At 42.1% G+C, this 27365-nt stretch overlaps 1 protein-coding gene across 1 annotated transcript in view; it reads right to left on the bottom strand.

Moving 5' to 3' along the window:
• Window positions 1-27365, bottom strand: part of LOC145415599 (glycosylated lysosomal membrane protein A-like) — a 177466-nt gene that overhangs the window by 85274 nt on the left and 64827 nt on the right. The window contains exon 5 of the mRNA XM_080284823.1: window positions 16198-16363. Coding sequence (XP_080140949.1) covers window positions 16198-16363 — 166 coding nt within the window. The remainder of the gene's footprint in view (window positions 1-16197; window positions 16364-27365) is intronic.

Genomic DNA, 27365 nt, shown 5'->3' with positions numbered 1-27365 from the left:
AGTCCGAATGAGAGAGGTTCTACTGTACTATGAGTTCTGTGTTTTTTAATACCTTGTGGGGGGAGGACCTAAGTCAATTTGTGGTAGTTGTATGTAGCAGCTGCTCCATTTTTTCCCATCACAACATCACAGAAACAAGCAGCCTGGACACTTACAGTGGATGCAAAGCCTGCTGCCATTTCTCACACTTTTGCACTTGATTTCAGTATACAATAGTGCATATGGTTGACAAGGTAAGGTTAAAGGCAGCACACACCACCAACATGCGCTCCCCACGCTGGTGTCAATTCATTACCTCCAATTTTTTGGCTAACGGAATGGGAACACACATAAACTTAGCAGGCACTGCACTAGGGGAGCTCAGGGTGTGCTTGGGAGGCATTATGTAAATGGAGTGAATGTGTGTGTGTGTGTGTGTGTGTGTGTGTGTGTGTGTGTATTTACCTATTTGTAGTATACAGGAATTGAGCAATGCTCGTGTTGTCCTGTCTCCATATCCACATTTATCTAGTCTACTTTTACACACATGAATGTTTTTCGCCAACATCACCTCTTCGTCTAAGTTGTTCCAAATATTTATGTATTTACCTAATATACCTAATGTTGGGTCTGGTTAGTACTTGGATGGGTGACCGCCTGGGAACACCAGATGCTGTTGGCATAACGTTCTCCCAACGTGACAAGTGGGGTTGGTGGAGGATTAGTGCCCCTCCCTGTAAAACAATTAACTCTACGCCCTTGGCCACCCCGTTTGGGATACATGGCGTCTGGCAATGAATGAATGAACCTAACTGTGATATACACGAAGTGTGCTATGCTCGTGGGTTCCCGTCGCTGTTTCTCAGGAAGTCAAATTTAGCTTTAAACTCGTTGAAGTTTTTAGACTGGACGATCTCTTTGTCCAGGCTGTTCCACAGGTCTATACGTCTATAAGGAAAGCTATATTTCTTGATATCCTTCAAGCAGCTTGATTTCTTCAATTTCATTCCATGTCCTCTTGTTGCTCTCTTATCCCATACAAATAGATCTTCTCAGTCAATTTTATCTACTCCTATCATGGTCCTGAATGTTGCAATCATGTCTCCCCTCTTTCTCCTTTCCTTGGAAGGCAAATCCAGCTTTTCAAGCCTCTCTCTGTATGACAGATCTGCTAGACTGGGGACCATCTTGGTTGCTGTTCTTTGTATTCTCTCAATCTTGTTAATATCTTTCTTTTTGTGTGGGGACCACACTACCGCTGCATATTCTAACCTGGGGTGGATCATGGCCACTACCAATTTTTTCATCATCTCCTCATCCATATAATGAAATGTTACTCTTATGTTAGTCAAGAGTTTATATGTCTCTCTATCTTATTAATATGTTTTTCAGGTGACAAACTATCTTGGACCAGCACTCCCAAATCTTTCTCTTCTCTTGTTTTTGTGATTAATTCATTACCCAACAAATAATTCAGTGATGGCCTCCTGGTACTTTTACCCATTTCCAATATTATACATTTCTTTACGTTAAATTTCATTTCCCACATCCGGCTCCAATCATGTGTCCTATCCAGATCCTCCTGCAACATTTTACAATCCTCCTCAACCTCTACCTTCTTCAAGATCTTTACATCATCAGCAAACAGACTTGCATAACTGTTCACTCTGTCTACCATATCATTTACGTAAATCAGGAACATTACTGGAGCATACACCGAGCCTTGAGGGACTCCACTTGTTATTTCCCTCCATCCAGACATCCTATCCTTTATTACTGTCCTCATTTGTCTGTCTTTCAAAAAGTCTCTCATCCATTCCAGGAGTTTCCCCTTCAGTCCTCCTACATACTCTAGTTTCCACATTAGTCTCTTATGAGGTACCTTGTCGAAGGCCTTCTCTAAGTCTAAGTACATACAATCCACCCAGCCATCTCTCTCCTGTACCACATCAATCGCTCTTGAGTAAAAGCTCAACAAGTTGGAAACACATGACCTTCCACTTCTGAATCCAAACTGACATTCAGCCAAAATATTCATCTCTTCTAGATATTTTATCCATCTGTCTTTCAGGATTCTCTCACATAAATTTGCAACCATGCTGGTTAGAGGCACTGGTCTATAATTCAGGGGTTCTTCTCTGTTTCCTCCCTTATAAATTGGTACCACATTTGCCCTCTTCCATTCTTGAGGCACTTTCCCCTCTTCCAGAGAACACACAATTAAACTGTAAATTTTATCCAGCAGTTGTTTTCTGCATTCCTTCAGTACCCAATTAGAAATTCCATCAGGTCCAGGGGCTTTCCTTACAACTTGAGTTTCCAGTAATTTATACATTGTTTTCTGCATTCCTTCAGTACCCAATTAGAAATTCCATCAGGTCCAGGGGCTTTCCTTACATCTTGAGTTTCCAGTACTATATACACTTCCTGTACCTCCACTTTTATATCTTTTATCACTCGTACATTTCTAATCACTCCCTCCCCTTCCACAAACTCCTTTTCATTGGTGAAAACCGATTGGAAACATTTGTTCATTATTTCAGCTTGCACTGCTGCATCTTTATGGACCTCTCCTTTTACTGTCAGTTTGGTGATTCCTTCCTTTTGTTTCAGTTTGCCATTAACAACTCTATAAAACAGTTTGGGTTCAACCTTGCATTTGTCTATTATACGTTTTCGTTTTTTTTTTTTCGTTTTTAAAGGCTTCAACATGTTTGCATGTGTCGGCCTTGGTCACCTAATGGCGGCTCTCCATGCTGCACGATCCATTGCAGCCTCCCTGTTCAGTCCCTTAACCCTAAGGTCACACTTAATGACCTCGTCCCATGTCTTTCTCGGTCTACCCCTCATGACCCCACCCCCAATATTAACACTTCTCACCTTCCTCACCCAACTATCATCCCCCATCCTCTCCACATGTCCAAACCACCTCAATCTACCTCTCCTCATCACAACACCAATACACTCCAGTCCCATCCTACCTCCCAACTCTTCCATTGTAAACCCAGCCCCTCCAGGCCTTGGACGAAGGGACGCACTGCACATCCACCTAATCATTGTCATTTCTGTACGTCTGAACCGGCGAATGTCTTCCTCCTTCACTGCCCAGGTCTCACTGCCATACAGCATTACACTCCTAACACACGCTGCATACAAAGACCCCTTAGCACGTAGGGAGAGCCCCCTCAATGTCAGGAGAGGCAAGAGCTCCCTGAACTTCTTCCAACCACTTCTCACCCTAGCCACAGAGCTAGCTCTAGCCCCACCTCCAGCACACAACATGTCTCCTAAATAACAAAACTCTTCCACACACTCAAGAGATTCACCAGCAAGTTCAATTCTTTCACGTCTGACGATCTCCACCTGCTCACCCCGGCACGCCGTACACATAAAATCAGCATTATCTCGCAGTCTACCTCTGATACCACTACATCTCTTATGCACCCATTTATCACACACACCGCACAAGATGGAATTACTTCCCACGCCCTTGTGGCAAACTGCACATGGCCACTCTCCCTCGTCTTTGACAGTACCGCCACCAACCATAGATATCATCACTTTTGTTTTATCTGCATTTACCTTTAAACCCTTTTGCCCCATACCATCTCTCCACTTCCTAAACCTTTCCTCCGCCTCCCTTTCATTCTCTGCAATCAACACCAAATCATCAGCATACAACTCCCACGGGAGTCCGTTTCTAAAGTCACGTGAAAGGGCTTCAAGTACCATGATAAACAACATGGGACTCAAGACTGACCCCTGATGCACACCAACATTCACGGAAAACTCATCACTCAAATCTCCATTCACTCTCACCTGGGTGTGAGCACCCACATACATGGCCATAACCACCCTCACCAGCCACTCCTCCAAGCCAAGCTTTCTCATTGCCCACTTCACCACCTCTCTAGGGACTCTGTCAAAGGCCTTTTCCAAATCAACAAAAACAAAATAAAGATCCCTTCTCCTACCAATATATTTTTCCTGAAGCTGTCGAACAATGAATATGGCATCAGTGGTCCCCCTACCTGGCATAAACCCAAACTGCATCTCATCAATATTCACTCTTTCTCTAATCATACCTTCTAAAACTCTCTCCATTACCTTCATTATCTGATCTAAAAGCTTTATACCTCTATAATTCCCTCTTTCCAGGGCATCACCCTTCCTTTTATACACATTTACAATTACACTCTTCAGCCAATCATCTGGGACAACACACTCATAAATAATCCTATTTATCAGGTCAGTGACTAAACTCACCCCTATATCGCCTGAGGCCTTCAACATTTCGGCAGTCAACCCAGACACACCTGCTGCCTTCCCCACCCTCATCCTGCCTATTGCCTCACTCACAGTAGCAGTATCAATCAAAGGCCAAGGGCCAGACACTGGATCTGCTGGCTCCAAACCTTCCCTGTCCCAGTCAAACTCCTCATTCAACAACCGGTTATAATGCTCTCTCCATGCATCTTTAATATCCTCACTGTTCACCACTACCCTTCCTTCATCATTCTTCACACACTGCTCACCTATGATATCCCGATTATCCCTCTTCACCTGACCTGCCACCCTAAATATATTTTTCCTTTCCCCATGATTTAGGTTATCAAGTAATTGTCTCTGTGACTCAGACTTTGCCCTGTATACCTCTCTCCTAGCCCTACGCTTGGCAGCCAAATATTCCTCTTTGCTACCACCCTTCTTCCATTCCCGGAAAAGCCTTCTTTTCTCCTTAATTGCAGCTTCTACACCCTCATCCCACCACCAAGTTACTTTATGTCTTGGTGGTCCTCTTGTCCAGCCGCATGTTACATCAGTAACTCTCAAGAAATTGTTCTTGAGGGCTCTGTACTGTTCATTAACGCCTCTGTCTACAGCTCCCTGTTCAGCCACCACTCTCCTCAACTCGCTATAGAAGGCATCCCTTACTACTTGGTTTTTCAGCTTCCATATTTTCCTCCTAGGTACATAAGTCCTCTTTTTCATCATTTGTTCTTTAAGCACCATATCACAAATCAATAGTTTGTGCTGCTGCACACACTCCTCACTTACTATAACTTTAACATCCCTCACTAACCTCCTATCGGCCCTCCTAACCAGAAAATAATCTATCTGACTGCTATTTCCCCCAGACTCATACGTAATTAACCTACTGTCTCTTTTCCTAAAATATGTGTTGCACACAATCATGTCCGTTGCCTCCCCAAACTCGAGTATCCTTTCCCCTTCTGCATTCCTTAGACCATATGCACATCCCCCATGCACTCCTTCATAACCTTGGGCTGCTTCACCTACATGACCATTTAAGTCCCCTCCCAAAATCACTATCTCATCATCCCGCATACCACCCACTACACGTGTCAAATCATCCCAAAATCTATCTTTCTCTGATTCATCCAATCCTGCCTGTGGAGCATATGCCGATATAATCACAGCTATCTTTCTTCCCAACAGAATTTTCACAACCAATATCCTATCGCTTACTCTCAAAACATTCATAACATATTCCACCCATTTCTCCGCAACCATCACACCAACACCTCCATATCCGTCTGTCCTCCCCTGCCAAAACAACTTATAGCAACAGTCCTTCCCAACAATCTTTCTGGCTGATCCACCCCTGTACCGGACTTCCTGCAAACACGCCACGTCCACCCACCTCCTACTGAATGCCTCAACGACTTCCCCTGCTCTTCCCCTCAAACTTCCCACATTCCATGAACCCACCCTCATCCCCATGGGTGATTTACTGTCCTCAGGCTTGCTTTGAAACCTGGTTTGTTTTGTCATCTTCAGTATTAATAAATGGGGACAGACACAGCACAGGTCCCACTCACCGCACAATCCCAGGTCCAGGCAATGGATCTGGGACCCCTAGCCCACCAGCTTACCAGTGGCTGTGGTAGTGGCCTCGGGGCACCCTGCCAGGACAGCTGCAGGGACACCCTCCAAGCGCGTCTTGGCACTGCAACTATCCCGCCATTATACACCCACTGATAGGGCAGCCTCCTGGGACGCTACTCCCAGGTTCGGGCCCCTCTCTATTGGGCGGAAGCGGCAGCCTGGGAACCGCAATGCCCTGTACCCTCTAGCACAGGCCCGAGCCCCATCTCGCCCTGGACCCATGATCTATGCCGGCGGAACCCCCGCCACGCCTCCCCCCAGAAGTCCGCCACTAGGTAGCGGGGGCAAAGTTTTCTGGCCGCATGCCCTTGCTGGCGCCAACCCCTGTAACGTAGTGGGATACGTTGTGTGAAATGTAAAGTGCATGTGGTGTAGTGCATAGATAGTTAGAGGAAATGTTTGGGAGAGTATGCTGGTCTACTCTCCATGTTACTGTCACACTGAAAAGGTCAGCAAAGGGGGATGGTTAGATAGCTAGTGAAACAGGAGCTCCAGCTCTCCCTATCACCAGCATTCCCATTCCCCTCGGGAGTACTACCCTGTTCGGCCCGTGCTACGGCCTCCTCCTAACTAAAAATTCCTTTCTTCTTCTCTACGTATTCTTGTGTATTCATTTCTAGTTCTTTTATATTCTTCCTTTGTTCTGTTGTTACCTCTCTTTCTCCAGTTGTTCCACGCCTTATCTCTCTCTTTTTTTGCTATCATACACCTTCCACTAAACCACTCCTTTTTCCTGTTTTCTTTCCCCCTTACTCTTGGCACAAATTTTTCCACTCCCAAGTTATAGAGGTCTAGAAAGATATCCCACTTCCTCTGTATCTCTCACTTCTCTGAATTTTCTCTGTACCCATACTATGTACACCTAAAACCTATGTATATATGTATATGTAACCAGTACCATTGATGAAATCAGCACACTTCTCTGAACTGCTGACTTAAGCTAAGGTTCCCACGCCCGCTGCTCGCTGTGAGTCAGTATGGGGCTAGACTTCTAACACAGCACAGATATAGAAGTTCTCTCTGGAATAAATCTCCATTATACGTCACCTCAGATCTTTGGAATAAACCTGAGTGGGGAGTACGGGGCTATTGAAACAATTTGGTGGCAGCAGTGGGATGCTGACTTAAGCTAAGGTTCCCACGCCCGCTGCTCGCTGTGAGTCAGTATGGGGCTAGACTTCTAACAGAGCACAGATATAGAAGTTTTCTCTGGAATAAACCTCCATTATACGTCACCTCAGATCTTTGGAATAAACCTGAGTGGGGAGTACGGGGATATTGAAACATCTCCAATCCACATTTTTGAAAAATTTTCTCAATCCTGTAAAGTTTGCTTTCCCAAAGTTGTAAATTCCCTGCCTATAAAGCTCGTCTATTGGCTCGACGTTCCCTATTATCATCTGGAACTCAATGACCACACGATCACTTTTTCCTACAGGACAGAAATATTTCAATGTGTGTGTGTGTGTGTGTGTGTGTGTTCTTACCTACCTACCTAATTGTATCTTTACAGGAATGAGTCAAGCTCGTACTGTCCCGTGTCTTAAACCATATTTATCGTACATATCCTTAAATTTGTGAATTGTTTTGGCACACACTATTTCATTCAGTAGTGCATTCCATTGATCAATTGCTCTGTTTGGGAAACTGAATTTCCTTACGTCTTTATCACCTCTCTTCTTATGCAGTTTTTTGCAGTGTCCTCTTGCTGATGCTTCTCCATATGTTAAGTAATCATTTATGTCTATTTTCTCCTTTCCTGATATGCATTTATATAGCATTATCATGTCACCTCTTTTCCTTCTCTCCTGTAGTGTTGGTAGATTCAGTTTATTTAGTCTTTCTTCATAGCTTAGGTCCCTTAAGCTTGGTATCCATCTTGTAGCAGCCCTTTGAACTTTTTCAATCTTGTCTATGTGCTTTTTGAGATGAGGACTCCAGACTACTGATGCATATTCCAGGGTTGGTCTAATGAATGATGTAATTATCCTTCTTAGCATGTCTTCATTTATGTATGTGAATGCCATTCTCATATTTGCAAGCAGTGTATACATGTTCCGTACCTTCTCGCTGATGTGGTCAGTCGGAGATAGTCTGTTATTGATAATCACACCTAGGTCTTTCTCTCTTTCTGATGTATATAGGGTTTTATTTCCTAACTTATAATCCCAATCAGGTCTTTTTCCACTTTTATCAAACTTGATTACATGACACTTGTCCACATTGAATTCCATTTGCCATGTACTACTCCATTCATGAAGTTTATTTAGTTCTTCTTGTAGCTCTTTACAGGAGTCTGTGTTAGTAATTCTCCTTTGTATTTTTGCATCATCTGCAAACATATTCAGATAGCTCTCATTTCCAGTGTTACTGTTTATATCATTTATATACACTAAAAACATGATTGGTGCCAGCACTGAACCCTGTGGTACTCCACTAGTCACTTCTTTCCATGATGAGTAGTTTCCTCTTAGTATTGTCCTCATTTCTCTTTTTATGAGAAAGTCTTGCATCCAACAAAACAGTCTGCCTCGAATTCCTCCTTGATGGTACAGTTTCCATAAAAGTCTTTGGTGTGGTACTGTGTCAAAAGCTTTCTTGAAATCTAAACAGATACTGTCCACCCATCCATCCCTTTCCTGTATTGTGTTTGTTACTCTGTCATAGTAGCTCAACAGATTAGTAACACATGATTTTCCTTTTCTGAAACCAAACTGTCTTTCTGTTATCATACTGTGTTCTTCTAGATGATTTACCCAAGCTTTTCTTATAAGTTTTTCTAATACCTTGCTTACAACACTGGTCAGTGATACTGGTCGGTAGTTGAGTAGATTTTGTCTATTTCCTTTCTTGAATAAGGGGACAATATTTGCTTTTTTCCAAATATCAGGTAGTTTACCTTGACTCAAGGATTTCTTGAAAATTAAAAATATTGGTTTACTTAACTCCTTTGCACATTCTCGTAGTACCCAACATGAAATTTCATCAGGACCACTTGCTTTTCCTCTGTCTAATCTACTTAACTCTTCCTGTATTACTTTTTCTGCTATTTGTATATCTGGTAGTATGTGTGGACATGCGTGTTCCACATAGTCCCTCTCAAAATTTTTTTCTTCTGTAAAAACTAATTGGAAATTCTTATTTAGTGCTTCACAAATATCTTTCTCTTGTGTATAAGTGATTCCCTCGTCCGTAATGGATTGTATTATATCTTTTACTTTAGTTTTGCTTCTGATATAGCTGTAAAACAGCTTTGGTTGATCACTACTTTTATTTATTATATCCTCCTCAAACTGTTTTTGGGCTTCCCTCCTTATTCTTGTATAGTCGTTTCTTGCCTGTTTGTAATTATTGTACGCCCTTTCACTATTGTGTCTTCTGTATCTATTCCACAACAAATCTCTTCTTTCTTTTGATTTTTTACAGTCTGTATTGAACCATTTCTGTATTTTCTTATCTGCTTCTTTGTGCTGTGGGATGTACTTCTGGACTCCTATTTCATAAAATTCACAAAAATTTTTATATACAGCATTTAAATCTTGTCCTCTAAGCTCATTTTCCCAATCAACTTCTAAGAAATACTTCTTTAGGTCTTGATAATTTCCCTTTTTAGTGTTTAGGCTCTTTTTGTAACTATAATTGCTGTTTACTATGTCATATGCTATCCTGAAGTTATAGTTTAGTACTGCATGATCGCTTTTGCCAAGTGGAGGGTGATATATTAAACTGTCAATATCATTTTCTTGCCTTGTAAATATTAGATCTAGCACTGAAGGTACATCAAGTCCTCTTTTTCTGGTGGTTTCCCTCACATGTTGCGTTAAGAAAAACTCTTGTACGAGATCCAGGAGCTTTTGGTCCCAACAGCTTTCTTGGCTATTTATATCTAGAGTATTCCAATTTATATTTGTATTGAAGTCCCCAGTTAGTATAATTCTTTCCGATTTCTCTTCCATTTTATGTAGCAATGATCTTACACTCTGAATTGTACTCTCTGCCAGGTCCTCATATTCGTCTCTTTCCCATGTGTTTAATCTGGGTGGCATGTACCGTACAAATTGGCTACAATTACTTTACCTTCAGATGTGTCGATCTCTACTGCAATCAGTTCTACTTGTGATGGTATATCAAGTTTTATTTCCTTGACTTTTAGATTTTTCTTAGTTAATATTATAATTCCTCCTTCTTTTTTTAAATATCTGTCTCTTCTCCATATATTGTATTCCTCTAAGTTTAGTATGTCATTTGATATCTTTGGTATTAATTTTGTTTCAGTTAGGCATATTATTTGTGGTTCATTTTCTCTGACATAATCATTCATCTATAGTAATTTAGATACCATTCCATCCATATTTGAGTACATCAACTTTATCATCTTGTTTATATACTTGTCATGACATGGTTCTACTACCTTCCTCCTTTTTCTTCCATCCTGTTTGTGTACCACTTTCGTACCTGCAATCCTATTACTTTGTAAAAAAATTTCTTCTTGTCCTCTTCTGATCTTCCCTCATTTTTTGTTTTTGCTTCCTCCCTTTTCTCTTTCAGTAATTCCAGTTCCTCTTGTGTTAGGCATCTTTTTATCCATACATTTTTGAACTCCTCTTTTTCCTTAAGATTCTTTGCATTTTTTAGTATCTCTTCCACAGTGTTTACACTCTGGAAAGTCACCTTTAGAGGTCTTGTCTTGCTTTTCTCGTATTTCCCTAACCTTTTGTGTTCCTCTATGACTTTACTACAGATTTCCTCTGATACTTCTTTCAGTAAGCTCATTACATTTGCCATCTCCTTTTTGTCTCTTGTGATCTTGTTTTTAACTTCATCCTCTTCTATACCAGTGATTACTATTGATTTGTTTATCTCTACTGAATCTCTGACTAACTTTGGATTGTTTTGGATTATTCTTTTCACCTCCTTTTTAATGCTTTTTTCCTCCACGCTTGTTTCTAAGTCTTTCTTTACTTTCACCATTTCTGCATACGTGGTTTCTACATCATTTTTGTAGCTTTGCACAACTTCATTTACTTGTGTTATCTTCTCCTCAATATCACTGCTCTGGTCAATATGACTGCTAACTTGCCTAATTGTCTCTGTGTCATTTTTGAACTCTTCCATAACACTCTCGTGATTGACTACTGTACTTGCCATTTCACTAATTTTCTTCCTATGTACTCAATTCCACGGTTAGTTCACTGATGGTTGTGTCTTTCTTATTGGCCTCCCTTCCTAGTTTTTCTATTTCTTCTTTTTGCAAGTGCATCTGCTTCTTTATTTCATCAATTTCATTTTTGAAAGCCATTTCTAGTTTGTTTACACGTTCAACCAGTCTATTGTGGGTCTCTACTTCAACCAGTTCTTGGTAGAAATCATCATTTTGCTTTTTACCTTTATCCTTTTTCTTTTCCAAATTTGTTTTACTGAAGTATGTATCCATTTTGCAATACTTAAAGTGCAAAGCATATACTTACAATCTCCGTCTTGTTGTAAACAAACCTCAGAGATGACTCAGCGTATTCTTTCGTCTTGGTTCTATTTCCTGTTTTTAAAAGTCTTGTTGAAACTTATTATTTTTTTCCTTTTTATAATGAACAATCATTGTCTAACCTGGTACTGAGCTTGACTCATACAAAGATACTATTTAGGTAATGTCACTGGCCGTGATGATTTGGTACGAAGCGCCGGTGTCACACGTCCACCTAGATTGAATCCCTGTGTGTGTGTGTGTGTGTGTGTGTGTGTGTGTGTTACCTAATTATATCTTTACAGGAATGAGTCAAGCTCATACTGTCCCATGTCTTAAATCATTTTTATCGTACATATCCTTGAATTTATGAATTGTTTTGGCACACACGATTTCATTCGGTAGTGCATTCCACTGATCAATTGCCCTATTTGGGAAACTAAATTTTCTTACATCTTTATCGCCTCTTTTTTTATGCAGTTTTTTGCAGTGTCCTCTTGCTGATGCATCCCCATAGGTTATGTAATCATTTATAACTACTTTCTCCTTCCCTGATATGCATTTGCACAGCGTAATCAGGTCTCCTCTTTTCCTTCTCTCCTGTAGTGTAGGTAGATTCATTTTTCTAGTCTTTCTTTGTTGCTTCGATCCCTTAAGCTTGGTACCCATCTTGCAGTGGCCCTTTGAAGTTTTTCAATCTTATCTATGTGTTTTTTGAGATGAGGACTCCAGACTACTGACGCATACTCCAGGGTTCGTCTGATGAATGATGTTATTATCATTCTTAGCATGTCTTCATTTATGTATGCGAATGCTATTCTCATATTTGCAAGCCGTGTATACATGTTCCATACCTTTTCACTGATGTGGTCAGCCGGAGATAGTCTGTTATTGATAATCACATCTAGGTCCTTCTCTTTTTCTGATGTGTAGGGTTTTGCTTCCTAACTTATAATCCCAATCACGTCTTTTTCAACTTTTACCAAACTTGATTACATGACACTTGTCCGTACTGAATTCCATTTGCCATGTACGGCTTCATTCATGAAGTTTATTTAATTCTCCTTGAAGCTCTTTACATGAGTCTGTGTTAATAATTCTCATTTGTATTTTTGCATCATCCGCAAACATATTTAGATAGCTTTCATTTCCAATGTTACTGTCTACATCATTTACATACACTAAAAACATAATTGGTGCCAGCACTGAGCCCTGTGGAACTCTGCTAGTCACTTCTCTCCATGATGAGTAATTTCCCCTTAGTACTGTTCTCATTTCCCTTTTTTTGAGAAAATCTTGCATCCAACAATACAGTTTGCCTTGGATTCCTCCTTGATGGTACAATTTCCATAAAAGTCTTTGGTGCGGTACTCTATCAAATGCTTTCTTGAAATCTAAATAGATACTGTCCACCCATCCCTGTTCTGTAATGTTTGTTACTCTATCATAGTAGCTCAACAGCTTGATAACACATGATTTTCCCTTTCTGAAACCAAACTGTCTGTTATCATATTATGTTCTTCTAGATGATTTATCCAAACTTTTCTTATCAGCTTTTCAATTACCTTGCTTACAACACTGGTTGGTGATACTGGTCGGTGTTTGAGTGGATTTTGTCTATTCCCTTTCTTGAATAAATGAACAATGTTTGCTTTTTTCCAAATATCAGGTGGTTTACCTTGTCCCAAGGATTCCTTGAAAATTAAAAATAATGGTTGCTGGTTCCTTGAAAGCAGTGATAAGAAGCAGGGAAGTGAGTATGGAAGTGAAAAAGTTACTACGTGACAGTATTGTGATACCAACTCTAACGTATGGAAGTGAAGCTTGGACGTTGCTGGAAGGACACAAGTCAAGAGTGAGAGCAGTGGAAATGAGTTATTTAAGAGGAGCCTGTGGAGTCACATGGAGAGACAAGCTGACAAATGAGGATATAAAGAAGCGTTGTGGTGTGGAAGTGGATGTGATAGGAAGCGTTAGGAGGAATACACTGAGGTGGTTTGGCCATGTCGAGAGGATGGAGGGTGAAAGACTGAAGAAGAGAGTGTATGTGAGTGAGGTGGAGGGGGCAAGAGGGAGGGGGAGGCCGAGGATGAGATGGAGGGATGGGGTGGAGAGGTATATGAGAGAGGGGGGTGTGAGTTGGGAGTGGGGCAGTGAAATGGAGGGGGACAGAGCGACGTGGAGGCGATTTGTTTCTGGCCACCCCGAATGGGACTGAGGTGCCTGGCAATAGATAGACAGATAGTTTGCTTAACTCCTTTGCACATTCATGAAGCACCCAACATGAAATTTCATCAGGACCATTTGCTTTTCCTTTGTCTAATTTACTTAGCTCCTCCTGTAGTTCTTTTTCTGATATTTCTATATCTGGTAGTACGAAGTGGGCATGCATGTTCTATACTGCATACTCCCTCTCAAAATTTTTTTCTTCTGTAAAAACTGATTGGAAATTCTTATTTAGTGCTTCACAAATATCCTTCTCTTGTGTGTAGGTGATCCTCTCATCCGTAATGGATTGTACTTTATCTTTTACTTTGGTTTTACTCCAGATGTAGCTGTAAAATAGCTTCGGTTGATCACTACTTTTACTTACGATGTCCTCCTCAAACTGTTTTTGGGCTTCCCTCCTTATTCTTGTATAATCGTTTCTTGCCTGTTTATAGTTGTTACATGTCCTTTCTCTATTGTGTCTTCTGTATCTATTCCACACCAAATCCCTTTTTTCTTTTGATTTCTTACATTCTGTATTAAACCATTTCTTTATTTTCTTTTCTGTCTCTTTGTGCTGTGGGATGTACTTCTGGACTCCTATTTCATAAAACTCACAGAATTTTCTATATATAACATTTAAATCTTGTCCTCTAAGCCCTTCTTCCCATTCTATTTCCAAGAAGTATTTCTTTAGGTCATGATAGTTGCCCTTTTTGTAGTTAAGTCTCTTTTTGTAACTTTTATAACTATTAACTAAGTCATATGAAATCCTGAAGTTGTAACTTAATACTGCGTTGTCACTTTTGCCGTATGGAGGGTGATACGTTATAATGTGTGTGTGTGTGTGTGTGTGTGGCACACGCGAGAGAGAGAGAGAGAGAGAGAGAGAGAGAGAGAGAGAGAGAGAGAGAGAGAGAGAGAGAGAGAGATTTGAATGGGGCGCACAAAGAGGAGGGGTGTGCGTGGCTCACAAATTGTGTCCCACGCACCATCATCACAGCCCAGCTAACTTTGCAGAAGGCCATGGCGCACTTTTGTGTTTTCCTCCCACCCCAATCTTTTTTCTCACAACTGCAGACTCAAGAAGCTCAAAAGACTAAAACTGAGTCTAAATTGCTCAAGCTCAGGTCATCGGCTTCTCATTTAACAAGTGCTTTTTGGCAAGACCTACCCATACCAGGCTGGTGCAATGTGGGTGATCGTGGGGCATAGGTGCCACAAAGGAAGCTGCGTGGCAATAATGCAGCATTTGTGCTGCACAAGACTTATGGCTGCCCAACCCTTTCCTCAGACTCCAATGCCTCAGAGGACGCTCCAGTCACCAGAAGGGTAATGGATGTCCTTGGCTTCTGGAGGGTCATCAAGGCCACTCATGAGTGGTGCCATGGCAAGTGAGGAGGCACAGAAGGGCAGCCAAGGCATGTCATTCTCCATATGGTAAATTGTGTCCTCCGATACTCTCTCCACTTGACAATGAGGACACTGTCACCTTCAGTTCCTCCCCAAATGCACTTTCACTTAATCCCTTCCTTGCATGACTGGGCAGTTTGGCAGGGGTGGAGGTGGCACAGGGTGGCCAGGCAGAGGAGGCGGCGAGCAAACTGAGTGATGCGGAATCACAACACATCATTCCTAATCTTTCATTGGCATGTGGTAGGCTGCCAATGCAAACTGCCTACCTCTCCTATGCTTGCATAATATCGTGGTGACAAAAGAAAATGGCAGGAAAGAGAAAATGACTATGTCCATCAGCTGTGCATTCCCAAACAGATCATGTTGCCTGTGGCATCAGCCATGCTTTAGAGTTTAGAGTTCTATCTATCTCTACCTATCTATTGCCAGACACCTTAATCCTGTAAGGGGTGACCACAAACATATCGCCTCTTTGTCCCCCTGTCCACAGCCATTTCACTGCCCTCCCTCCAGTTCACACCCTCCTCTCTCAGATACCTCTCCACTCCATGCCTCCATCTCATCCTCGGCCTCCCCCTCCCTCTCCTCCCCCCACTTCACTCACATACACTCTCCTTGTTAGTCTCTCACTCTCAATCCTCTCCACATCACCAAACTACCTCAATGTATTTCTCCTAATGCTTTCCATCACATCCACATCCACACCACAATACCCCTACACTTCCTCATTTGTCAGTCTGTCTCTCCATGTAACTCCACATGTTCCTCTCAAATTAATCATTTCCAGTGCTCTCACTCTTGACTTGAGTCCTTCCAACAAGGTCCAAGTTTCACATCCATACATTAGAGTTGGTATCATAGTACTATAGTGCAGCGACTTTTTTACTTCCATGCTCACTTCCCTATTTCTTATCACTGCATTCAAAGAACCAGCCACCTTTCTTCCTTGTTATACCCTTTAAAGCACTTCATCCTCCAAACTTCCATCTTTACTCATCACACTACCCAAACACTAAAATGCACTCACATTTTCCATTTCCTCATCATCCAACCTCACTGCACATTCAGTGACTTCATTTCTCCAAAAGCAGCACTCAGCCCTCACACATTCCAACTTTAAGTGAAGGCAGACTGAGACTGATATTATGAGATTCAATGGAAAAACACTGTCAACACAGCTTACGCTTGGCAAACCCATCGAACAGCCAACAAGAAATACTCACGTGAAAAACACCTGGTGAGTGTTCATCATCCAATGATCGTTCTTCGTGGAACTTGATACCATCATCATCTTTCTCAGCCAATTCTGAGCTCACTATTACAAGCTGGATGGCCCAACGAGCGTGGGAAAAGCCACTTATGCCACTGTTGCCAGATGTTGTGGACAGGCTGGTCAAAGAAGTAAAAGTATAGTTTATGTAAAGCTATTAATGTTACTGACCACAGGCATATTCTTATTTTGGTAAGGTAAAAAAGTAACTTACAAGTAATTTGATTCTAACACTGATTTACAACAACACCAACAATTATAAATTTATTATCTATCTAAAATACATCTAACCCCAAGGAAAAATGTATCTTTGGCAGGGAATAAAGTTACTAAAAAAAAAAAAAGCAATAGATAAATTACAGCAATGCTGGTGTGTGTGTGTGTGTGTGTGTGTGTGTGTGTGTGTGTGTGTGTGTGTGTGTGTGTGCACACCCTAACTCCTCCTGGGCCTTCAGAGGGATTTGAATGAACCTTCCCATGTGAGTTTATCTGGTTACTGTGAGTCTTACACAACCCAGCACAGGTATACCTCGATATAGCCTACAATACCCCAACTTAACGAGGGGGGTAGAAATACCATTATACCCCACCTAACGATGGCCAAACCCTGGTTTAATGATGAGTTCTGATTTTTTTTTACTGATTTTGATGATATTTTAGACTAAAATTGTGTGTTTAGGTTGATTTATAAACTGTTTTTAGATCAGACTAATGTGTTTTAGCCACAGGTGGGGTGAACATTGTCATTTTGGGGTACAATTTACTAAGCTTGATTTTTTCCGGACTTATATTTGACGATTTTCAGATTTTATTAGTTGGTTTTAGTGGGTTATTTACAGGTGTTAGGCTTAGGTTAGCGTCTTTTACAGCTGTTAGGCCATTTAGATTGGCTTTAAACTTGTTTTGAGCTCATTTGGGTGGGTTTTGGACTTGGATAGGGGGGAGAAACCCAAGGCTGAAAAATGCTTCCCATCACTTTACATGTTAACCTGCCTAACAATGAGTTTTTACATAACCAACTGCATCATTAAACTGGGATATACCTATAGTATATACAATTTCCATGTATGATTTTTAGGGGGGTTCAGCCCCCTCACCAAATTAATTCTTAGACATGGTGGCAAGAAGGAGGATATGGCTTTGATATCTCAGTACAATGAACTATTATCCGTAATGTGTTATTTGGGGAACTTGACCCCTCCTTCAATAATTCTTGGAGTGTCAGTCCCCCCAAAAAAATAAAAATGATCGGAAATAGGTGAAAGATTTGAAAGAAACTTGAGTTTGTATGGTTACTCTGAAAGTCTTCCACTGTTGTATATTCAATTTTCCAACCATGATGCTTAAGGGTTGCCAGCTCCCTCATCAAATTAACCTCTAACATCCTAAACGACCCTATGGGGGTATCCGTTACTTTGACACTCTGGCCTAAAAATTCCGATAGAGCAATTGCAATAGAAAACTCCATTCATTTTTTCCTGCTTCTTACTTGATGTAACCTGCTCCAAGACCATCCCAGCTACGAGTTGAGAGGGAGGGAGGAGGGCTCCAGCCCACCAACAGAGTGGGGGGTGAGCCCCCCCTGCCCTGTCTCTCCCTCTGCCTACCCCCTCAGTCGATGCCTTATGTGACGTATCCCACTCTTTCTACCCTTCCCACTGCCACTAGAGCATCCCCCTTCCACTCTCCTTACCCCCCTGGCTTTGCTGCCGAGACATATCCCTCACCACTTCTCCTTCCTACCCATATGTGTAGATAAAGGTGATATTTCCACACTCTACACTCCCTCCCTCTGGAAATTTCCCACCTTCCCTCCACCTTCCTCCTCTGTTACTTCCCTACACCTTTGCGTAACGCATCAAATGAGGAGTCATTTCCCAACTTTATTGCACTTTATAAACCTAAAATAAGACTTTGCTTTTATTGTAGCAATACCTAGCATATGTACTGTAATACATGTGTATGTTATTAGCCTAATGTTATGTATATTATTGGAAATTTACCATGCATTACCGTATTTTTCTGTGGGTTACATCTCTATGCCACTGCTTTTTACAACTTTAGTGTTGTAATTATAGTATTTGTTAAGGTAAGGAAACATTTTTGCACATATAAAGCCATGTTATACCTTTATGTTACAGATATATCATGATATTTTATTATAATATCATGTTTGTAGTATTGAGTTCATTGATGAATGTATCATTTCAATTTTTTTGCATGAAATTTTTTTTTCCAGGAATGTTTTTTTTCAGGATCATGTGGTAGGTGGGGGCGCCCATCATCCACTCACTCAATGTAGAGGTGCCATATGATCTCTACACTGAGTGACATGCCAAATGGTTTCCCGTACCCAGGAAACCATTTACTATGCTGGGTGGTAACCATATAACCGGGGTTTCTGGCAGGGTTAAGTGTCCCCCAGATTCATTCATTCATTGCTAGACGCCTCAATCCCGTTTGGGGTGGCCACAAACAAATCGCCTCCAAGTCGCCCTGTCCCCCACCATTTCACTGCCCTGCTCCCAACTCACACCCCCCTCTCTCATATACCTCTCCACCCCATCCCTCCATCTCATCCTCGGCCTCCCCCTCCCTCTTCCCCCCTCCACCTCACTCACATACACTCTCTTCGTCAGTCTTTCACCCTCCATCCTCTCCACATGGCCAGATTCCCCTATCCAAAATCACTTAATCATGGCAGTCGTTTCAGAGAGCCTCGGAGAGCCCAATACCTGCCCAGGGCCACAACCAAACGGGCAGATTCACGTGGTCATGTGAAATGTGTGAATGAGGAGAGCAAGAGGGTGGATGTGGTGAATGCGTCCAAGGGTGTGAGATATGCCGTGATGGCATGGTGTGAAACGAAGATGAAAGTGTGTGAAGTGGAGGAGTGGAAAGTGTGAAACATGTAAGACTAGGAATGAATGGGCAAGGGAGATGCAAGGAAGGTGTTGCTTTGTTGATGAATGATGTGTGGCAGAGTGGAATGAGAGACTACAAATGTGTCAACTCAAGGTGTATGTATGTAAAGTTCAAGTTTGAGAAGGTAAAAGTGGCATGATTGTAGCATATGCACTGTGTGAGGACAGGAGTGAGAGAGAGAAAGACAGGTTTTGGGATGACCTGGGTGAAGTAGTGGGAGAAATGCCCAGGAGCTATAAAGAGATCATAATGGGAGATATGAATGGAAGAGTAGGCACTGGTCCTGAGGATGACATAATGGGTTGTTATGGAGTACCAGGAGAAAATGATAATGGGAAAAAACTAAAGGATATGTGTCACGAGAGGAGGTTGTGCATTTGTAACTCGTATTCAAACACAGAGATGCACATAAATATGCATGGTATAGAGGGAACGGGGATCGTGTTGGAAGAAGCCTGACTGATTACGTGCTTGTGGAGAGGTCGACGATGGGAATAGTTGCTAATAAGAGGGCTGCGGGAGGACGATGTGGAGGTCTGTCAGATCATAATTATGATTCTGGTATGCAAGATCAAGCTGAGAGAAGTGAGGTGGATAAGGAGAGAGAGGAGCAGTCAGGGAGAAAGACTGAAAGTTGAGAAGCTGAGGATCAAAGAAATGGCAGATAATTACAGGACCAAAGTAAAGGAGGAGTTAGAATTAGTGAACTGGAGTGAAATGGATCTGGACAGCCTGTGGAATGCATATAGGGACAGCTTAGTTAGGAATGCTAAAGCAGTGTGTGGTGTGGCAAGAGTAACAACAAAGAAGAAAGGTACAGCATGGTGGAATGAGGAGGTAAAGAAAGCGGTGGAGTAAAAGAGGAAGAAGTGGCTAAGGTAGTTATGGGACAGGGGTTCAGTCGAAATAAGAACTAAACATGTTGAGAGCAAAAGCACGTAAAGAGACTAGTGAAGAGGAAAAAGGAGGAGGTAAATGAGGATTTAAGAAGAAAAATGATAGATTATTAACCCATGGGGATGAAGTAAGGAACAGATGGAAGGAATATTTCGAAAGCCTGATGAATGGAAATAGAGAGAGCAGAGCGGCTGTAAACATATTTGGTTTTGGGGGTGTGCAGAGGAATACAGTATCGGGAGACGTAACACTCGCACAGGTGAAGAGTGCTGTGAAGCGGCTGAAAAATGGGAAAGCAGCTGGGGTTGATGAGGTGCATGCAGAGATGCTTAGGTGTAGTGGAAAGAGTGGAATGAAGTGCTTGTTGGAGATATGTAAGAAGGCATAAATGAGTGAAACTGTGCTTGCAGAGTGGAAAAAGGCTGTGATTGTACCCCTGTACAAAAATAAAGGTGAGTGAAGTGAGTGCAAGCATTATCATGGCATAAGTTTATTAAGTGTGGTAGGGAAGGTATATGGAAGAATTATTATAAAGCAAGTAAAAGAAATATCAGAAGTCCCAGTGAGTGATGAACAGGGTGGCTTTAGGAGTGGCAAAGGATGTGTGGACCAAATATCTGCAATGAGACAGATAGTAGAGAAGGCTTGTGAGAGGGACCATAAGGTGTTTATGGCATTCATGGATCTGGAAAAAGCATATGACAAAGCTGACAGAGAAGGATTGTGGAAAGTTCTGTGCATGTGCGGTGTAGAGGGTAAGCTGCTAGGAGCCATCAAGAGTTTTTATGATGGTAGTGAAGCATGTGTAAGGGTCAATGGGCATCTAAGTGAATGGTTCACGATCAGCGTGGGCGTGCGACATGGTTGTGTGATGTCCCCGTGGTTGTTCAATATATACATGGATGGGGTGATGAAAGAAGAAAAAACACGAGTAATGGAGAGAGGGATGGCGTTGGTAATGAATGGTGATGGATGGAACATCTCAAATTTGTTGTATGCTGATGATGCAGTACTGCCTGCATGTACTGGACAAGAACTTGGTAGGCTACTGCAGAGTATTGCTGATGTGTGTGAGCAACGTGTCAGAGTAAATGTAGAAAAGAGTAAAGTGATGGTTACTGAGAGAGAAGGTGACTCCCAGTGCGATGTAACAGCGAATGGAGAGAGACTGGAACTGGTGAGAGAGTCAAATACCTGGGTACAGTGATAGAAAAGACAGGAAAATATGCAAAAGAAGAGGAAAGTAGAGTGACACAAGGAAGAAAAGTAGCTGGTGCAATGAAGGCCTTGATAAGAAACAGAGGCTTGAGTGTTGCAGCTGCACGAGACTTACAGGAAGGAGTGTTAGTGCCAACTTTAACAAATGGATGGGACACTATGGTGCGGCATGAAAATGAAAAGTCAAGAGTAAGAGCAGTGGAGATGGGACTGCTGAGGAATGTATGTGGAGTACAGAGGGTGGATAGGATACGAAATAATGTGATTCATGAAAGATGTGGAGTGAAGAAGTTGGTGGACACCAGAATCGAAGAGAGTGTATTGAGATGGTATGGTCATGTGGAGAGAATGGATAACAACAGAGTTGTGAAAAAGGTATATCTGGGCAAATTCGAAGGAGGGAGGAGGCGAGGTAGGCCAAGGGGAAGGTGGAGAGATATGGTGGATGAGTGTGTGAGGAAGAGAGGTTTGGAAGTCAGTGAGGCTAGGGAACTGACAGGAGATCGTGCTGGCTGGATGAATGTTGTGAAGAGAAGAGCATGATCAGGAATTTTGGCACCCCTTTTAACGTGGCAGAGTCTGGACTGACTCTTATCGGATAAAATTATGTGAAGCTACAGAACGTGGTGAATGGTTTTGGCGTATCCGATAAAGCCACGATTCCGTGGGCTTGAATGATGAGTGAATGGAAGCGTAGCCCATTGGACTGGGCAAATTTGGGCTGTCTGGACATTGCTGCTCCTCACCCTGGCCTAGGGTGGGAAAGGTAGTCCGGATGATGATGATATTTTTCATTCAGGTTTAGTTAAGCAACGTTCATTCATGTCTAGGAACATTATTCACCTTGAATATCATGAGTTTTGACATGTGAGTCACCGTAACGAGGCCATTTTCTGCGATGTACCGCCTCTCACCAGGCTGGGAAAAGTAACTATTATTTTCCTTGCCATGCTGCTGTGCGAGAACTGCTCAGTCAATCTGAATGAGACTTACATCTTTGGGTGTATAAATTCTTGCTTTTGAAATATATGCCATAAATTTTGACATTTACAATACAGTAACCTCTCAACTAAAGTGAGTTTAAACAGCATGTTTTCGTTTTAATACGAGCAATTATTTAATGAGATATGTTTAACTAACAAGGGTTTCTTGATTTAACGTGACTTTACACATACGTCACGTTTTCAAACTAGCCACGCGTGCCTTGGACAGTTTCGAGCTGACAGACCGTCTCGGGGACGGTTTAATTTACTCAGTTGAAAAAATATATATATATATATATATATATATATATATATATATATATATATATATATATATATATATATATATATATATATATATATATATATATATATATATATATATATATATACTGTGTGTGTATATATATATATATATACTGTGTATATATATATATATATATATATATATATATATATATACAGTAACCCCTCCAATATCCGGATCAATAGAGCCATAGGCAGGTCCGGATAGTGGTCCTGTCCGGATATTGGGCCCCAGCTTATGGACTTGTACTTATGGACCCTAACTCTGAAAAACACCTATACAACTCCCTCTGAACATGCATTGCACCTATTTAAAACCCAAATCACACCAATAAGGGACATAAAAGACTGAAATAAATGCAAAAGAACCATAAAATGAGGTTTTAGAGGTGAGTTTATACAATATTAAACATTCTGGGTACTTACAAGTCCCTTGCTCTTGGACTGGTTTGAACCGCCAGTTTGCAGTCCACAGTTAATCCTCTGCACTCTAAATTCTAATTTCTTAACACTGCACAACACTGTAAATTCCCGTGTGTTCTAGTGGCAAGGTATTGCAGTTTATTCACTGTTTATTCACAAAAAACAAGCACCTGTGGCTTGCACTGTTATGAGTATCTGCTCTCCATCGGAGTTAAGCTGTGACTGTTGATGTTGGTGGGGTAACAGAGTTGCCAGATTGCAACAGCCACATTACCAATCTCCTCAACTTTCATTGTCAAATATAACTTTTCATTACCAAATTCGTAAAGCTAGCATATATTCTTCACTAATTATATATACAAGTGGAAATACATGTAATCACTCTCCTTATAACTACCACCATGTTGATTATTTTCACACTATGTAGGGTAGCAGATTAATCAGAGAGAGCAAACAATCCACCATCTCCATCCTGTGTATCCTCATACATGTGAAAAATCCATTTGGTAATGCATTATTCTAATTCATTACCAAACGAATTTTTCATTACCAAATTGGCCCACACTTGGTAATGAAAAATACCAAATGGCAACCTGACAGGGGAGGGGGGAGGGAGGGGGAGGAAGGAAGGGGTGAAGGGACCATGGTGTAACAGCTGTTTGGCACCAGGTGGGAATTTCAAATTATGGGAGGGAAAAAAGTCAGATTTTTTTCAAATTTTTTGTGGTTTTTGGCCCATTTTGGGAATATTGGATCCCAGGAGGATTATGTCCAGTTAGTGGGGATGTTCGGATATTGGGCGTTCGGATATTAGAGGGATTACATATATATATATATATATATATATACAGTATATATATATATATATATATATATATATATATATATATATATATATATATATATATATATATATATATATATATATATAAACAGTGGGCTCGCACAGTGCGCGTCACCGCAGTGCGCGATTCGCCTTGTGCACGAATGACCAAAAATCATAACCAAAAACCCTTTAATGCACAAGTTTACCGCAAAGAACGCGAGGCAGAGGCAAGGAGTGGCTAAAAAATGCCATTTTCTACTAGTGCACGACCACCCCTCACAGAGCGCGTCACGTGTCGTCATGTTGATGCGCAAAAATTCCCAGGCATTCTACTGCGCAGTTTGGGGTACAAGGGAGCGGGCGCGCCATAACAGTCCCGGCTCGTCCACTGTGCGGATCCACTCTCTACAGTTAACCTGTCGTGTACAACGTGTGGTGTTTTTTGTGCTGCCTGTACTTCGCTGCACCATGGCTCCAACCCCAAGAGTAAAGAAACTTCTGACGCACGCCACCAAGTTAAAGATAATTAAGATGAAGGAGGAGGGTCAAGGAAACACGGCTATCGGGAGAACCCTGGGACTGGCTGAATCTACAGTGAGAACTGTGTGGAAGAGCCATGAAGCCATAAAGGCTGTAGTGAAGACGTACGGTGCCTCTGACCTAGACGGCCGTTCGCAGGTGGGAAATCGTGCTATGATATTAATGGAGCGCTATCTTGCCACCTTCATAATGCGGAAAGAAAAGGAAGGTGTTCCACTCAATGGAAGATTTATTCGGAACCAAGCCCAGCTCTTTTACAAGGCTGCATCTCAAAGGTTAAACGTGGAAAAACCATTCAGGACATCAGTTGGATGGCTGGACCGTTTTCTCAAGTGCAATGAACTCCGTTACATGAAATTGTCTGGTGAACGCTGCCTCTGCCGACGAGCTGGCCGCAAGAGACTATCCTGCAATATTTAAAACGATTATTGAAGAGGGACAGTACAACAAGGACCAGATGTACAACATCGATGAAACGTCCTTATATTACAAGGCCATGCCAAAATCATCTTACATTGCTAAAAGACAGAAACAAGTCCCTGGTCGCAAGCTCCAGAAGTGTAAGATGATGGTAATGTTCGCTGTAAACCTGTCTGGGACCCACAAGATGAGGCCAGTTGTTGTACACACAGCTTCACATCCAAGGTGCTACAAAAACCTCACGAACATGGATGCAAGTGGCGTGTATTGGTACAAGTCCGTAAATGGTTGGATGACCGGGAACGTTATGGCAGACTGGTTAACGAGGCGGTGTGTCCCTGATGCGAGAGCCAAGTGTCAGGAACTGGGCATTCCATTTAAGATGCACCTTGTGCTTGATAACGCACCAAGTCACCCTCCATACTTGGAAGATCTTCACAAGGATTGTCGTGTTGTGTTTCTGCCGCCCAGCACAACGTCACTAATGTAGCCACTCGATCAAGAACTAATCGCCACAGTGAAGCATTTCTACCATAAGGAAGTGTACGACTACCTATGCAGGAAGACCGACACACAAGAGCAGCTTCATGCCCTACAAGAAGATCACGACGAAGACCTTCATGAGGCATCTGCTCCCGTTCCACCTCCACCAGCACCTCTATCCCGACCTACCACAGATGCCATGACTGTTGAGGCATTTTGGCGTAACTTTACGATGAAGGATGCAGTTGAATTTCTCCTTCAAGCCTGGCACCAGATTATATCTGCAACGGTGAACCATGCGTGGCGAATGCTCGTGCCTCGCCTGTGCATCACCCAGGAGACAGCCATTCAACCACTGGCCGATGCTGAGGCAGCAACATTGACAGCAGCACAAGCTGTACCAGGTTTCGAGGACGTTACATTGGCGGACATACAAGAAGTGCACACTGCTACTGAGGAACAGCCTCCCGAGGAAGTGTTGCAAAGGATAGACGAGGCTGACGCAGAGCCCGATGCCAGACAGAGTCAAGTTGAGCAGCCTAGCATGATGGAAGGCAGGACTGAGCTGTGTACGTCAAACATTAGCAAGATCCTTGCTGCCGTGGATAAGCTCAAGGAAGAGGTGAAGGCACAGGAAGTAAGCAACCTAAGAACGGAGGAACTTCTGGTTGGTATCGACAAACTCTTCCGTTTCTACACTGACAAGCACAGGGAAGAAATAAATAGGAGAAGAAAGACGCTCATAACAAGCTACACACAGCGGGCTCAAGTTGGTGAAATAGCGGAACCATCGACATCGTCTGCTCCTGATCCTGTTGAGGATGAAGAGGATGCAATGTCAGAAGTGTCAGCATTGGACTTTGAAGGGTTTATGGCAGAAGTGAGTGACTTGGATGCTCCTGGGGAAGGTGATCAAGAGGAGTCTGCGGAGGGAAGTGTTGGTGCGGTGGGAGGTGCGGTGGGGAGTGCGGCGCTGTAAGTGTTGCCGCGCCTCAGAACCCCTGTTATTTAAGGTCATCAGGCCTGTTGTCTACTGTTGTTAAGGTGACTACCCATATTTATGTTATTGTAGCTATAGCTTTAGTACAATGTCTGAAACATAGGACCTTTATTATGTCTCTAAGGGCCAAAAAATGTCCAGGTATGAGGGGGTACCGCCCATATGTAATTATTCCCATAAGATTATGTATTCCTAGTACGCGAATTCCCAGTGCGTGAGCTCGTGCACCACCCAATCTCTCGCGCACTATGCGAGCCCACTGTATATATATATATATATATATATATATATATATATATATATATATATATATATTAGATTATGCTGGGCTACGAACTAGGGATGTGAGCATTAAAAAAAAAAAAAAAAAAAAAAAAAAAAAAAAAAGTCCATGCATGATAGTATTGTGATAACCACTCTAATGTATGGAAGTGAAGCTTGGATCTTGTTGGAAGGACACTAAATCATGAGTGAAAGCAGTGGAAATGAGCTATCTGAGAGATGCATGTGGAGTTACATGGCGAGACAGACTGACAAATGAGGAAGTGAGGGAGCATTGTGGTGTGGATGTGGATGTGACAGACAGTGATTGGAGAAATACACTGAGGTAGCTTGGCCACATGGAGAGGATGGAGAGTGAGAAACTAATGAGGAGAGAGTATGTGAATGAGATGGAAAGGGGGAGAGGAAGGAAGACCGAGAAGGAGATGAAGGGATGAAGTGAAGAGGTATATGAGAGAGGGGGTGTGTGAGTTGGGGGGAGGGCAGCGAAATGACAGAGGACAGGGCAACATGGAGGTGATTTGTTTGTGGCCACCCCTTACTGGGTTGGGACATCTGGCTTTAGGTAGATAGACAGATATATAAATTATGCATATTTTTTTGTTAGGATTTAGAGGTTAGTGCATTATGAGTGATACGGAAAAAGAGGGGTAACTTCCATATGAAGGTATGCCAGTCAGCTGAGCAGCAGAAAGACTTGCTTTATTTTTTAATGGATGAGTTTTGTATTTCTCCAAGAAACTTAATGCATATTTTGTACGGTACCAAAAGACATGCCAGAGGTGAGCTAGAAGACGTCAGTTGAAACAGAGGATGAG

Source organism: Coenobita brevimanus, chromosome 103 (genome assembly GCF_032717465.1).
Source record: "Coenobita brevimanus isolate Jiangsu-jjx chromosome 103, ASM3271746v2, whole genome shotgun sequence".
NCBI classification, from domain to species: Eukaryota; Metazoa; Arthropoda; class Malacostraca; order Decapoda; family Coenobitidae; genus Coenobita; species Coenobita brevimanus.
The sequence above is the reverse complement of the archived record's forward strand: the minus strand, read 5'-3'. Positions and strand labels throughout refer to the sequence as shown.